This window comes from Cupressus sempervirens, chromosome 10 (genome assembly GCF_028749045.1).
Source record: "Cupressus sempervirens isolate cs-2001-9-10 chromosome 10, ASM2874904v1, whole genome shotgun sequence".
NCBI classification, from domain to species: domain Eukaryota; kingdom Viridiplantae; phylum Streptophyta; class Pinopsida; order Cupressales; family Cupressaceae; genus Cupressus; species Cupressus sempervirens.
Window position 1 is genome coordinate 360,601,687 of NC_143127.1, and position 17,756 is coordinate 360,619,442.

The 17,756-nt window shown below is 34.6% G+C and overlaps 1 protein-coding gene across 5 annotated transcripts in view; it reads right to left on the reverse strand.

Moving 5' to 3' along the window:
* LOC149534136 (Putative thiol-disulfide oxidoreductase DCC) overlaps nt 1-17,756 on the reverse strand; it is a 291,905-nt gene that overhangs the window by 178,916 nt on the left and 95,233 nt on the right. For 3 of the 5 annotated variants that reach the window (XM_089805389.1, XM_089805390.1, XM_089805391.1), the window contains exon 4: nt 1,933-1,989. The exons of the other annotated variants lie outside the window; for them this stretch is intronic. In XM_089805389.1, the coding sequence (XP_089661515.1) occupies nt 1,933-1,989 (57 nt within the window). The remainder of the gene's footprint in view (nt 1-1,932; nt 1,990-17,756) is intronic. 5 annotated transcript variants of the gene reach the window in all.

Here is a 17,756-nt window from a genome sequence, read left to right on the forward strand (position 1 = left end):
TCGTAACCAGAATAGAGAGTTAGTGAAGTTTCGTGATGTAATGATCAACCAATCCTGTTTGCCTTAACTGCGCCAGCTCTTTAAAATTAAGTTTCGAATCTTTTCCATCAAACCAATCTATCAACCTTTCAACGTCTTCTGCATAAGTATTTACTCACTCATGCCCTAATGTAATTGTGTCATGATGCCACTATTCATGCACCACTCCCTCCATGTGGAGTGCTCAAACTTAATTGCTTCATCTTCTGGCATTCGGTTGAGTTGAAAGTAGGTATCGGCATTCATTACCCACGCTTGAGAAGATATTGATCCGGATCCATCAAATGGAAAAAGATTCACTTTACTCAGCTTCTTTTTGAGATCATCACTAAAATATCCTCGATTTCTGCCCCTAGAATATTACATTTTCAATTCTATATAATTTTTGTAGGATATATCCCCTTCCAAGTTTGCATTCTTCCAAACTTCTTTCAACTATTCTTGAACTTCCTCAAAGGTCGGTACCCTTCCTCCATGCAGCACCTCCATTTGTGGAGGAAAAGTTGGCATGGAGGGTCACAAGCGTCCCTTATGAGGATTTGCCTTTGCCGACACCAAATTGTCACTTTGACCATTTTGTTCGCCAGAGATTTTATTTTCAGCCAATTTTACAAAGTTTCTTCCATAAGTCGCTAAGTGCCACTAATTTGTGTCTGATTCCTCAAAAGCTCTCTCCGTAATGCCACAACTTCAAAAGGAGTGGGTCCTTGCAAATCTACCATTCTATCAATTGAGTAGGATGTCCTTCGTTTCCGACTATAAACTTTCATTCACTGTCAATAGGCTGGATGGATCACTTGCTCTGATACCACTATAATGTTTTGACTTAGCTTGTCTGAGAGACAACTTCTATCACCTCCAATTCATAGGCTACAGGTCAAACAAAATTCACAAAACACCTTCAGTTGATGTTCGTAGGGTACGAAGATGTGCAGGCCATACAAGTTTGTCTGATGTTGACTGTACGGTTGGATGGCTAAATGGCTAAATGGCTAAATGAATGACAAATATAATCTCATAGTGTCAGTGCAAGAAGTGAGGTCCTTGTATAAAAGGCTATCATGCCAGTGCAAGAAATAACCCTGTATGAATGGCTAGATGAGAAGTAGATGATTGCCAAAATATTCTAATGATGTCAACATATGCATAAGTGATTGGCCTTGGATAGAGGATGTCCTGTCCAAGAACCTTGAGGTGTGTACTCTAAAGAAGATGGTGGAATAACTAAGGGTTAGGAAACCTTATCTAGAAATGTTTCTAAGGTTGGGGTCAAGTTAGAGGATAGAATAGTATGTTTAAACTTATTATTGTTGAATTCTGACATCTATTTTGCATATATTACTTGTCCCAAGATAAACTTAATAGTGGGAACATTACAGATAATAACTGGTTAGTCCTCAAAAAACATAGAAATTGAATAAATATGCAGGAATTGGCTTAGCACCAACGGGGACATTAAGTTGTTGCCAATCGTGTGACCAAACACAAATGAGGCAGAAAACAATGATCCTATGCCCATTAGTGGATTTATCCAGCAAAATTTTTCAAGTCTTATCAAGATTTTGATCAGTTTTGGGGTAAAAGAAGCCACAACTTTTAGAAGAACTATTAATGATTTTTCAAGAAGTCACTCATCACTACATTTGGCATATAAGTTTTGTGAACACTCTGCGAATTTGACATGTACGAAAAGAATGTCTAAACATTGGTTACAAATGTGATTAAACACAATTTTTTAGTGGTAGCAATTTTGGGTAACAACACATTGAATGAAATTCACAATCTCTCTTCAATATTTTACTTGAGTGTTTTATTTGCAATAAACAAACATTCCTCCTTACTAGTTCATGTAACACAAAAAAATTAAACGATTCAACATGAGAGATGACATACCACAATATCAGTGAGCACCGTCCCATCATTGAGAATAGCATGTATTCGTCCCATTGCCTAAATTTGAGAATATTTTCAAATTTTAAAAAAAACCATTAAGCTTCTTAATTGACAATAATACAAATCAAGAACAAAAACTTTGTATTTACTAATAATAAGTGTGATTTATAAGTTCTAACTCTGACTAAATATTGTGTTCAATGATATACAATTCTCATCCTCTTATGTTAGAATATTGTGGTGTATTAAGAACGTCTTGTTTGAGAAGATTTCGAAAATAAACATAATGTCTCGAAATAATCATGTCTATTGAATCCAATTTCAAAAGGAAATTAATAATTCAACAATATTTCTTTTTTTAGACAAACACAATTGCCCAACAATTCATATTCAGATTTCAATACAATACAACTTCACTGTTTTCTATTCAGGTTCCTAATCAAAGTAGTATTGTATTGAAATCTGAAAAGGAATTGTTGGACGGTAATGGTTATCTAAGAAAAAACATATTGTTGAGCTATTTGCCAGAACTTCTCAGAACTGGCCACTCGGTGTAGAATCCAATAGCAAATCAAAATGCCAAGTTGCAGCTCATAAACACCTTCAAAGCAACAATATTTTGAACCAAAATGAAGGCTAGAGAGGGACATCCAAATCAGTAGCAAATCATAACAAATAATGTGATCAAATTGGTATTCTTCAGCACCAATTTGTCAAACCCAATATCTAGAACAGTTCTTAGACTCATAACACAATTCACTATGTATTTCAATAGCTCAAAGTGCCAACAAAATGGATGAATCAGTCCTCTTCTTAAGCCAATGTTGAAACCCTCATGAAATTCACAGTCAAAATGCAAATAATAAGAGATGATTAAATCAAAGCTAGAGACTACTCGATTATGATTCTGATTAAAAACATGCACAAGTCAGAGACCTAATAATCAGAATGCAGAACAGGAACTATTTTATAAGACAAATAATGATTTACAAATAGAGATTGAGGAACCTAGAGATGAACCTAAACACGAGATTAGAGAAGAACAGAGGACACCAAAGTATGTTGCAAGGCATCACCCTAAGAAGCAGATAATTGGAATCACAAACAAAGGAGTATTAACAAGAAACTAGGTAAGAGAAGAAGTTTGTTTGATATCACAAGTTGAACCTAAGATAACAAATGAGGCATGCAAAGATGAATACTACATAAAATATGAGAGAATTTGATCAGATAGAGAAGAACAAGACTTTAGAATTAGTCCCAAGATCTAAAGATAAGAATGTTATTGGTACTAAATGGGTATTCAGGAACAAGATGAATGAACAAGGTGAACTGGTAAGAAACAAAGCAAGGTTGTTATGCAAAGGATACTCATAGCAAGGAATTGATTTGGAAGAAACTTTTGCCCCTATTGATGTTTTCTTATTTCAAATTAAATGATTATAATCTAATCTCATATTTCCCTAACACTCAAACCAGTGCTCTTGATAAACCAGCGATTATGCTTATAGTAACATTGACGTCATCTATGAACCATGGCTTATGTTCATATTACTGTGGCATATAATAATAGTAAATTATATCGAGTGTCCTTTGAGTTTTATTGTGAAGCAATGTTTTGTATTATCGTGGCTCAGTTCCGCGTAGGGTCATGACTCTGCGTGGCCCAAGCCATATAGAGTCATGCCCCTATGTGGGGTGTGACTGTTCAAAGTTTTATATACTCACATTCGGTCATCACTGGAAAATATCAATTACAGAAATAGCATACTATTACTAGCAATCAATCCTTTCTACATCTACAGTCATATTAATCTTGGTCAATATCAGTCCTGTTAAATCTGCAATACAGTAATAGAGATTATACTCAAGATTAATACTCATATATATATATATATATATATATATATATATATATTAGTAATTGTTATACAATTGCAGAAGTGTATAATCAATGAAGTATTCCATTCAGTAATTTCAAGATTATTAATCTGTAAGTAATATTAAAAAGAAATTGATCTCTATCGCAGATCTAGAGTCCTTGACATGGTATCAGAGCATATTTGATAGAGTTCAAATAAGATATTGAAATTACCATTCAAACTTCAAACTCACAAAAATCTATTCTATTCAAAAGTGCAACCGTGGTGAATGGTGTCAGACTTGAGAATGGGCTCAAAGGTGCATCAAACATTGTGTCATGGAGATTTCGAATAATGATCATTCTTCAAGAACTTGAATTAGAATCATATGTGGAAGAAAACAAAACCATACCTGACAATGAACCAAATAAAACAATATTGAAAAGGCATAACGATAAAGCCATGAAAATTATTATAGATGATATAAAGGATCATATACTACCAACTATATCAAGACTAAAAAGAGCCTATGATATGTTCGTGACTATTCAAAATGCACATGAAATTAATAATACAAGCAGACTGTTGACCATGAAACAACAACTTCTTCATATCAAGATGAATAAAGGAGAAACAATTACATCATATTTTATGAGAATTTCACAATCAAAAGATTGACTTTCAACTCTTGGAAATAATGTAGATTACAAGGAATTATCCTTGATAGCCCTTAAAGGGTTACTAGCTTCTTGGGAATCCTTTATTCAAGGGATTAATGCATGGCTTGAACTACCAAAATTTGATCAACTTAAGAATGTCTGCCTTCAGGAAGAATCAAGATTAATTATTGTTGAAGTATAGCATTAGTCGAAGTGATATACTCATCACATTAAGTATTTGTATTCCTGATTTATATGAATATTGTTTTATGTCTCATATTATTAATAAGAATATATAGATATATATATGTATGTATGTATGTATGTATGTACGTATGTATGTTTGACTTGGTATCTTATATATATTATATATGTAATATAATATATATTATATATTATGCATTTATATCTTATATATATATAATATATATATGATATATGTAATATAATATGTATTATATATTATGTATTATATATTATTATATAATAATATTATATTATATTACATGTATGCTTAATATATTAATATTATATATATATAAGATGAGTTATGCATATAGTTATCTATAAACTAAATGGCGATTAACTATAGAGACATGTCGCTTTATGTCTCTTGAAGAGACATGTCTCCTCCTGTCATATTATACATATATGAGATCCAAATTTGCATTTGAAAATCATCAATTATAATGGCAATGTTAGTACATTTGTAGAAACGATCTTAAGTTACTTTAACATGGTATCAGAGTCAAACTGCAAATACATAAGCAAATAAAAGAGCATTAACAGTTAATAAAGATAATATCAAGAATTTTCAATTCCCGCGGTTTGGAAATAACAAACAATGTACAATATTAGAATTATCATAGCACAAAGCATACAAGCATCTTCAAATCATCGACTGGAAATTTATATCACTGAGGATAAAAGTCACGATACATATAGAAGATCAAGGCACATATTTTATCTTTATCGAAGAGGATATAATGTAGAATACACATCATACAGATCAATAAGCAATCAATTAGAGGAGAGCATTTAAGAGAGATACTAAACTCCCTTACCATACATTGAGACACCGAATTAAGGTTTACTCCCATTGCGTGGGACACACAATGAAAGAAGGACGATCACGTGGATTCTCTGAGACACATCAATCAGTCGGTCAAGACCCAAGTCACGTCGTAAACCAGCCTACCCAAGCGACTAGGTCACATCAAGGATGTAACGTTGGATGATCCACTAATGGGAAAGATACGTTGCAAGGTCTAACACTTCTTGCATTTTCAGAGGCAATAGTAAGAGCTCGCAATAGATACACTTCGTAGATACAACAGCATGTATTATCATAGAGAATAATACACACAGTTTGAGATTACAACGTTGCAAGGGTATCCATATTGAGATTGCAACATATACTTCTATGGAATAAAACATGAATTTAAATGAGCGAATAAAATTCCCACGCAAAAATGGAGTATGTTTGAAGATAAATGAGCAACAATAAAACATGAAAGTTGGATAAATGATTAATTGGCAGTGATTCCTATAATCTAACACCAATTATGTATAGGAGGAAGTATATGTGAAGAGGTGTATATGACCTATTCCAATCAGTTTCAATTCAAGACACATCACCAAACTCCATACTCGACAGTATCCAAAGGTCGTGTTGTGTGAGAGCAATACACGATTCATGGCTTTGCTAATTGCTAGCAATCTGAAAATGTCCCACTATATTTATGACAGTGATTGTTGTATGTTTCATTATTGAACCTGGAGTTTGGAGCCTCGTCGCAATTGCACTTGTGTATGAGAGAAGCAAGTAATTATCAGAGAAAGGGTGAATGAATTATAAACCCCCTCACACTTCAAGCACTATCTCACATAGGCACCACGAGGGAAGATATTGGGTTTTGATCCATTATACATAGAATGGAGATTAGTTTCGATAGGTAACTTGATGAGCCATTGCAAGGAGATACAATCTCATGTTACCTTCCAAAGGGAAGGACTACGTATCGCATACTCAATCAAACTATAATATATCCCAATACTAAGGTAAGTGACCATTTCAATGATCTATATGTATTTTTAATAGATAAACTTACCCTTAATGGAAGATCCTGTGAAAACTCAAGTTGACCATCTTCTAGTCTAGGCATTGAGATCACATTGCATATGACTAAAAGAAGGTACGCAAATAATTATTCCAAAATAGTTTGACATTATGAAAATATTATATATATCTGAATTGATTATTAGATATTCACTATTATTATTGAATATATATTTATTTATGAATGAATGAACATACATCATATGTTTGATGATATATATATATATATATAGTGAATCATGAAAAATATATTTATGTTGTTAGTAATAGACATGACTTAAATCACTAACATTCTTATTTGAATTATAAGTATTGTTTACCTTGATCTTTTCCTCCAAGAATGTTATTACAGGAAGAGAAAAATTAAAATTTAGAGGGATTCTAACACATCTATCAAAGGGAACAAATAGAGGATATGGTTTCGTCAACTGTCAGTGATATCGATCATATTGCTTCAAAGGAACTAAACAAATGTTGTGGTGGAATCTTCAGTGATCAATAAATTGTAATGGTCAAGAGGACTGAGATTCATGCAACTATGTAAATGGGCCTACCCCTTGTGTACATCTTAAATCAATGTTGTGACTTTAATTAAACTATCTATGAATCTCTCTTTGATAAACGAAACTTGACATATGAGTTGTAGAGTCATTCAAGCGGCACAATCATACACAATCAAGACATTGGCGTGTTGTGGATGAGGTTGTGTTAGTTTCTACTATTAAGCTTAATGAATGTTTGGAGCTTCAATCAATGAAAACAGCAAGTTGGGACTTAGAAAGAAGTTGTCAAATTTGATGTGATGTAAAAGTGTTCAACAATATAAGAGTAGGAATTTTACATTGAGGGGAGGAATAATAGGTAATGTTTCATTCCCACTTGAACCATCCTTAGAAAAGGTGATATTTCATGACCCTCATGGACAAATAAGTACTTGTATCTTTTGCATTTATCTAATTTGTAGTCTCTCTCTTAATTGTAATTCTACACTACTATAAGGGTTATTTGCTCTGATTTTTTCCTTTATGTTTGAGGATATTCTTACAAGAAAATAAGGTTGGTACTTCACATATGCTACCAAATATTGTGCAGACTAAATCTAATGATAGTAGTTCCAAACACCCTAATGATCAAGATGGATAAGTGTGGCTCTTGAAGCATCTTTGATAATTGAGATTATGAGATTCTTCTACATTAGGAGGGAGTATGACACTTCTTCGAAGGCAATCTTAGAGCTTAGAAGATTGATACTCAGAGGGAGTCTAGAAATCCGTGTGGGTGACTGCATGATATTGATGGGCCTACTCCTATGTATATCATGAGGGAGTGATGAGTTTGAGAGGCATGCATGGGTAAAGAGAATTTCTAAGGAAGTAACAAGAGGACCTAACTTCCCAGGATCGATGTTCAGAGGGAGAAATTTTTTTAGATACAATCCTATGTCGATGATATCTTCTCTATGAGAGAGAAATATAAGGTGAAAACCCTTTGTACCACCCTATGACTAGGTTCATGGTAATTACTATTTCACATATGATATGTAATGAAAGGTGACAATCTTTCATTGACATATAAATAGAAGGTAACCATTATAAGATGACGATCTTGTAAATGGTAGACCTGCTATCATGGTTCTTTAGACTGGATTTTGCCGAACACCGTGATAACAAACAAACAGAAGGTAATTGTTTGTAAGGTGACTATCTTGCAAATAATAGGCCTGTTATCATGGACATCTCTAGATATTGCTTCAGGCAATTAGAGATCATAGATAACGAACAAACAAAAGGTAATTGTTTGTAAGGTGACAATCCTACAAATAATAGGCTTGTTATCATGGACATCTCTAGATATTGCTTTGGGCAATTAGAGATCATAGATAACGGACAAACAAAAGTTGATTGTTTGTAAGGTGATGAGAAGGTAATTGTTTGTAAGGTGACGATCTTGCAAATGATAGGCCTGTTATCATGGACATCTCTAGATATTGCTTCGGGCAATTAGAGATCATAGATAACGAACTCATTTGTTATCATGGCCATCTCTAGACATTGCTTCGGGCAATTAGAGATCATAGATAACATTTTCATTATTACTCTAGATATTGTTTCGATCAATTAGAGATCATAATGTACTTTATGATAGTGTTCATAGCTTGGTGATTTTAATTATTTGATTAGTCACTATTTCAGAGTGTTAAAGTCAAATAATATGTTGTGTATAGATATCCTTGATTCTGATGTCTCATAAAATGTTTTTGTTACTTCTCCCTTACTAAGAGGGAGTGTTGAAGTATAGCATTAGTCGAAGTGATATACTCATTACATTAAGTATTTGTATTCATGATTTATATGAATATTGTTTTATGTCTCATATTACTAATAAGAATATATATAGATATGTATGTATGTATATATGCATGCATGAGTCTATGTATATGTATGACTTACATAAGCTACGGGACATGACTTTGTTGTAGCCTCTGTTGGATTGATTTTATTAAAGCTACCTCATTGATGATAAAATGTCCTTAAGCTAAGTATCTTATATATATTATATATGTAATATAATATATATTATATATTATGCATTTATATCTTATTTATAATATATATATATATATATATGATATACGTAATATAATATGTATTATATATATTATGCATTATATATTATTATGTAATAATATAATAATATAATATTATATTACATGTATGCTTAATATATTAATATTATATATATGTTAAAGATGAGTTATGCATATAGTTATTTATAGACTAAATGGTGATCAACTATAGAGACATGTTTCCTCTTGTCATATTATACATATATAAGATCCAAATCTACATTTGAAAATCATCAGTTACAATGGCAATGTTAGTACATTTGCAGAAACGATCTTAAGTTACTTTAACAATTACAAGAGGGATCAGTCCAAATAAAGAGGGAGAAATACAAGCCCTGCATGCTAACACAAACAATAAAGGGAAGAAAAGAAATTTCAAACGAAAAAGGGCGAAGAATAATCAAACCTACAAGAGGAGAGATATGTCTAAAATACAATGCTACAAGTGTGACAAATTTGAACACACTCACATGTACTGCCGAGAAAGAAAGAAAAAACACGCCTCTATAGCTGAAGTCAAGGAAGCTGAAAATTCACTATTCTTTTTAGCGTTATCAAATGAACGAAACACAAACAAGAATACTTGGATAGTTGATAGCGGAGCATCTCGACACATAACTAGATTCAGAGACTAGTTAGAAACTTTTGAAGGTTGCTCAACTGCAGAAGTTACAAAAGGGGGTAACTCCACCTATACAGTGAAAGGAATCGGGATCTATTCAATACAATTGAAAACTAGAGTTTCTCTGTAACTAAAAGATGTACTATTTGTACTAGGCATCAAGAGGAATTTGGATATCGTGTCACCTTTTAGGAAAATAAAGATTTATCTTAGCCTAAGAATTCTAAAATCAAGAATGTAATCACTATAAGTTTTAAAGATGCAAGTTTATATTAACTTTGTAATGCTCAAAACCAAGCATTAAATCATGAGGTTTCCAAAACTAATGAAATTTGGCACAGAAGGTTAGGACACCTCCATTTTCATGCCCTACCCTCTATAGAAAAGATTGTAACAAGCTTACCTAATCTAAAATCTAAACACATTGGAACCTGGAAGGGATGTGCTTTAGGAAATAACTCCAAAGGATCCTTTCTACATAGTAAACATAAATCAAAAACTATACTTAAACTTATTCAAACGGATTTGTGTAGCCCTATTTCAGTACCCTCATTAGGGGGATTTTTGTATTACATAATTTTTGTTGATGACTATTCCAAAAAAAAACTGGATTTATTTTTTAAAGCTTAAAGAATCAAATGAAATATTATTGAAATTTAAAGAATTTAAAGCATTAGTTGAAAATCAAATTGTAAAGGAAATTAAAACTCTAAAAATTAGACAATGAGGGAAAATACATTTTTGAAAATTTTAAAAAATTTTGCAATTTGTTTGCCATTAAGAGGGAGTATACAGTACCTTATAATCCGCAATGGAATGGAATAGCAGACTGGAAAAACAAAACTATTATTGAAGCAACTAAAGCCATGATGCACAACCAAAACCTCCACACAACATTCTAGGCTGAAGCCTCAAATACAGCAGTATACATTCAAAATAGATGCCCTCATTCGAATTTAGAAAATATAATGCCTGAAGAAGTCTTCATAGGAATCAAACAAGACTTAAGTCATCTAATAATTTCTGGCATTCCTTTATATATTCATGATCCTAAAGAAAAGAAATCCAAACTAGAACTGTCAGGAAAGAAAGGTATATTTGTTAGTTATAGTGAGTCCTCTAAAGCTTACAGAGTATATATCCTAGATAAAAAACAATTGAAATCAGTAGAGATGTCATGGCTTGGTAGGAGTGGCACTCCCTTTGGGTGTTTAGACTAACCATGTTACTAACCCCTTTCAACCCATTCAAGCACATTATACATGTTCCTAGGGGTCCTAGAATGTATGTTGTCATGGTATGGGTCAAAAGGGGTCATAAGGTATCTTTCCCACCCATTTGAACAAATGAGGTATGTCCTTAGGGATGTATGTTGTCATGGAATAGGTTGAAAGATGCCTAGAATACCCTATGGCCCCTTTCAACCCATTTGAACGAATGAGATATGTCTCTAGGGGTCCAATATGTTATCATGGAATGTGTCGAAAGGTGGATACCTCATAACCCCTTTTGATCCATTCAAACAATGAGATATGTTTGTCCCTAAGGCTCCTAGGACTCTTAGAGACGTATGTTGCCATGGAATGGGTCGAAAGGGGTCATGACCCCTTTCGACCCATTCCATGGCAACATACGTCTCTAAGTGACCCCTTTCGACCCATTCCATGGCAACATGCGTCTCTAAGAGTCCTAGGAGCCTATGACCCCTTTTGACTCATTCGAATAAATGAGATATGTAGGGACGTATGTTGTCATGGAATAGGTTGAAATGGGTCATAGGGTACCCTATGACCCCTTCCTACCCATTCAAACAATGAGACATGTCTCTAGGGGTCCTGAGACCCCTAGGGACATTTGTTGTCATGGAATGGGTCAAAAGGTTTGACCCATTTGAACAAATGAGATATGTCTCTAGGGGCTATAGGACTCCTAGGGACATATATTATCATCAAATGGGTCCATTTGAACAAATGAGATATGTCCTTAGAGCTCTTAGAATCCCCTACGAATGTATGTTGTCATGGAATGCTTCGAAAGGATCATAGGATACCCTATGATCCCTTTTGACCCATTCGAACAAATGAGATATGTCCTATATAATTATTATAATATTTATTATATTATTACTAAATTATAATTATAACTACTAAGTTATAATTACTATAATATATACTATAATTTAATATACATACTATATACAATTATATATTAAGATTATACTATATATTTTCTATTTTTGCTAAAATATATACTATATACAATAATATATAATATATATATATATAGTATAAGCTATAAACAATTAATATTAAATATATGCAGCGATTTGTAATTAAAAAGAGAATTGAACGACAAATTTGTTGATTTGTCTCACTCTATAACAACCAAAAAGGCATAAAGTTGACCAATTGAATTTTAATCATATGAATCAAGGAGAGAATGTAATGTCCCCGCTTTCCCATTAGGTTCAAATGCTTTAACCTGCAACCATTTGTCAGTACAATATCAAAAATGGTATGTAAAACATATTAGCAACATTAAATTTAAGTAAAAACTAGTCTAAATACTACCCAAGCTACCTATCCTAATCTCCGAAAGAAATCCTTTCTCCAATCACCTAACCCTCTGGTGAGAACTACGTCTCGATTAGGCAATTGTCATACTTGGTAGAGATCCCACCTCTACCAAGTCTCTTATCTCTGACATATGCATATGTTTGACTTCTACAATATATATTGCCTCTAATGGATCATCTAAAGATCCCTTTGTGGATCCCAATTGTGAATCTGACATTCTACTTTGAATGCCCTCTAGACCTTGAGTTCTCCTTTAGAGAAACTCGACATTCTAAGCGAATGCCCTCTATTCTTGAGTTCCCTATTAGAGAAACTTGACATTTAAAATGAGTAACCTCTAGTCCATAAGTTTTCTTGAGAGAAACTCAACATTCATATGAATATGTTCTTTACTTTGACTTCATGATTTCTATGAGAACTATAAGTTCTTATTTCGATATCATGTAATTATAGGCTTTCTATATCAATATGTAATTTTATTTCTCTTGAAGTTGAACTGTATAAATCTTCTTAGAATTATCTAAAAATTCTTGATCTTCCTTAATTGGTTAAATCCTCTCTATCATATCCACTTTGCCTTCCCCTATCTTAGAAATGTATTGTTTCTTTTCTTTAGTTCAATGAATTATTAATATCAATGTTTTATTTCTATGATATTGTAGCCTCATATTATTTAATGTGATCTCTTTGTCCAATATGTTTCTTTCTTGTTAATTGTCTTTAATTTTGGCTATGGTGAACCGCATATGATCTGTTGCTGACGGAATCTTGTCCAAATGGTCTTATTGAATTTTAACACCAATCACCTTCCTTCTCATCTATACCACTTCTCTATTCATGGTATCTAATACACGGGGGTCTTCCTTTGGCTACGTCATCTACATGTATTCCCTGTGTGTGTTGACAACATATCCAATTCTCCCTGGTGTTGGACATCAAGGATATGATAGATTTGTGGCAACTTCCTTCTATGGTCCATATTTTCCTAGCTTACTTCTCACTTGTGAATTTACTTGCATGTTAATGCCTTTCACCCCTCTCAGTCTATTATACTGGTTCGATTCACAATCCACTTCAAGTTGGCAGTGTGGTGTGTCGGGTCTCATATTCCTATGACTTCTTTGGCTTGCATGAAAGAACTTCTATTTTCTTCAAGCTCTATTCTGCTTAGCACAATGATCATTTTGTATTTGAATTTCATGCGGTCTGTGTTTGACTATCGATGGGATGCTCGTTTTACTGCCTGTCACCCACGTAGAGGATAGAATGCTTTGTTATTTGTCTTTTTCTGAGATTCTGATGGTCCTAGACATCTGTGTTGTCGGAGATGAAGGTTTTGCTCTCCATGTTTAAAGATGCTTCTTATTATTAGATTGGCTACGTTGGATGAATATGGGTGACGTTTTCCTTCTACTTCTCCTTTCACTTGTATTTTATCTCCCATATATGTATATCTCCTCCTCCTTACTTATCCGATGACTAGGCAAGTTTAATATGCCATTGGAGGGACCTAGGAAAAGTCGTGCCTCTTGAAACATGTGTCATAGATAGAGGCCAACGTGACATAATATTTGTTTAGTATTAGGTTATATTGTTTAACTATAATTGATTAATATTATTTATTTAATAAATATGATGTCTAAGTTTATTATCAATATTATTTGTTTATTTGATGACCGGTTAGTAAATATATTGATGGTGTTATAATATGATCAAATATATTTATGTCTTGATAAACTGTAGTGATCAATAGATTAATTAAATAACATTATATTCATCATAATCTAATATTATATTTTTATTCTTGAAGGGGTATATCACAGAGAATCTCAACCTCTCACTAAGTTTGAATCCAAACCCTTCAATTTCCATGGGACTCCTCTCACTAAGTATGGGCGGAAATGGATCGGGTACCCAATATATTGCATATCCGATTTGCTTAGGTAATGTTTTTTGCTTTGGTATTAGGATTTGGGGCAAAAAGTCAACACGATTTCTAAAGTGTTTTTGTGTGCTTTTAGACTTGTTTTTCACATTGTCAGTTTTTGGCCCACCGTGATCTTGCACATACCCAACAGCACTTGCTAAGCTTGGGATTCAAGAAAGGTAATGCAAGCAATAACTTGTATTTAAGGACAAATTCAGATGGATTAATGATCATTGTAGTATTTATTGATGATATTATCTTTAGAGGCAATGATGAGGCTAGTGAGAAATTGTTTGAAGAAATAAAGAATGAAATTGAAATGTCTATGATTGGTGAAATGAAACATTGCTTGGGATTACAAATAAATTAGAATAAGGATAGGATATTCCTATTACAGACCAAGTATCTTAAGGATCTATTGACTAGATTTTGATTAGAGAATTGTAAGCCAGCTGGTACACCTATGGTTACAAGATGCAAATTATCAAGGATGAGTTTCCTAGTGCAATGCAAACAAGGTATAGATCAATAATAGGAGGATTACAATATCCAACTCGCACAAGGCCAGACATAGCAAATGCACTTGGAATTGTTGCAATATTTCAAGCAAACCCTAAAGAAACACATTTAGCAACAGCAAAAATAATTCAAATATTTCAAGAGAACATCAGATTTTGGGCTATGGTATGATAGATCACATGATTTCACTTTGTGTACATAGACTGATGCAAATTGGGCAGGTAATGTGGATGACAGAAAGAGTACTAGTGGTGGTGCATTCTTCTTGGGAGAAACATTGGTTTCTTGGCTAAGAAAGAAACAACATTGCAATTCACAATCTACAGGGAAAGCAGAATATGTGGCAGCAACAAACAATTGTAATTAGTGTTTACCATACTAGGTAAAGAAATTAATGCATATAGACAGTAGATCAGAATAGTAGTAAGAATAGCAGAACTCCTTATATTATTCGCATATGCCAGATATTACATTATGCTTTTGATATGATGAATACAATGATCCCGAAGGGGGTATATATACATCCCGAGGAACCTTCCCGAAGGGGTCCGTCGGCCACATACAACATGTCAACTACATAATAAGAACCTTCCTGATACAACCTTCCTGATACTAACGAGAAACTTCCTGATACAACCTTCCCGATACCGACGAGAACCTTCCCAATACCGACGACATACATCCTAACACGAACCTTCTTGATACCGACGACATACATCCTGACACGAACCTTTCCGAGATCGACGACATACACCCTGATACTGACGGCATACATCCTGATACTGAAAGCATACATTTTGATATCGTCGATATACATCTTGATACTGACAGCATACATCCTGATACTGTCAACATACATCCTGATACCATATTTACTGACATCATCCCCCCCAAAAAGAAAAATTGTCTTCGGACGACCACAGAACAAAACTCAACAACTAACTACATTTATTCATAAAACAACATAGACTTAGACATCATGAACCAGAAGGTTGTGTCTCAAACTGTGAAAACCGGCTGCGTCAAAGCTGATACACTTGCTCTGTCTAGACCTTCAAATCAGCTCTGATCTGAGAGTTCTCCTCCACAACTTCTTTCAGCATCAATGCAACTCCTAGCACTCGGCTTCTTTCTGATCATGAGCCCTCTTTGCTGAGTCCTTCTCCTAAAGTGTTGCTACCAAACGCTACTCTGCTGTTGCTAACTGTTGTTTTGCCTGTTGCTTCCCTCGTGCACTTTCCTCAAGCTGTGCTAATAGGGTTGTCCGCTCTACTTCCCATGCAATCTGTTGAGTGGCAAGTTGGTTGGCCATCTCCTCCTAAGCCTTCTCCGCCGTCTCCCGAGCTTCCAGCCCAGCCTCTACCCTTCTTCGCTCTGTAAGCACCAACTCTGCCAGGGACATACTCTACTCTGCGATGACAGCCAAGCAAGAACGAACATCCTTATCCTTCTTCTTCGCTACTGGTAGAGGGTCTAACACCTACACCCCTTCATCTACTTTCTCTGCTGCTGCACTTTGATCCTCCACCCCTGGTACACAGATACTGCATGCCTGTAGTAGGTCCAGGTCTTATCAACTAGTCAGACTTGCCACAATTGATAACTGCAACAACTGGGGGTCTAGGGGACAATGCCCTCGGCGGGGTCGAGGGGCGGCACCCCCACGGGGTCCTTGTCGCAATACAGGGTGGGATCAATGGGCAGCGCCCCTTGCTGCCAAGACCAAATTAGCACTTTCGAAGCCACAAAAAACATCATTTTTGTGATTTTCTTTTGATCCAACACTTTTTATGACAACCGCTTATGTTTTCTACCTGATTATGGATTTCTCTTCCCTTCGGCATCATGTGTTACTTATTTTGAACATTTTTTATTTGTCGTCATTTTTTTTATTTTTTTTAGAAAAGCTCCTGCCACCCTTCTTCTGCATCTCCAACTAGGCACTTCAAATGAAATCACTGATTTAATAGCTTACTACTCCTAGTATTATATGGAGTGTTCCAATAGCACTCTTATATTGTGTCCTTGCTCACCGTACGTGCATGGTACAGATGTTGGTACTTAGGTATGGCCCTTATGTGTTTCCTGCTTTCCAAACGGTGCTTGCATACTGGCGAATTCTTTAATCAGTCCGTATGGTATTCGTTACTCATGTGCTCCTTTCCTCTGTTTCACAGTGAACCGTATGGTGATGAAATTAACATATCCTGCTGTTTGATGATGTCGTACAATACTCTCCATATCCCAGATGTCGTTCCAAGATGGTCGTACGGTAGCATTTTAAAGTGCTATACGGTGACATTGAAAACACCGTACGATATGAAGCTATACAATCTCCTCCAGACACCGTACGGTGGTACACAAGGTTATGCCAATCACATCCCGTACGATGTCCTCCTTCAGGTACCAAAGCCTCTAGACCGAATGCCTAATGCCTTCCCTACTACATCCTTCTTATGTGCCCTGACGCCACCTCTGGATGACCATACGGTGGTATACTGGAAGCCGCACGGTGATAGAACTTTGAATGATGTATAGCGATATAACTTTGGATGTCGTACGGTGATATGACTTTGGAACACTGTACGGTGTTTATTTCCTGCTGACAATGTCGTACGGTCACTTCGCCATATGGCGCTTTTTTTCCTTTTTTATTTTATTTTATTTTATTTATTATTATATTTTTGACTATCCTTACTGATCGTACATATGTACAATATTTACATATATACAGTACTTACAGTCATTCTTGTCTCAGTTGTTCGTCCACAGAGGTGCATTATTTCTTTCATGGTAGACATTCATCTTCAACCTATGCACTGTGTTGACCACTTCCTTTTCGTCTAGTGTCCATAGTTTTATTTCTCCGTTATCACCCACTTCCCAAATTTGGTACGGCCCAACCCATTTCACT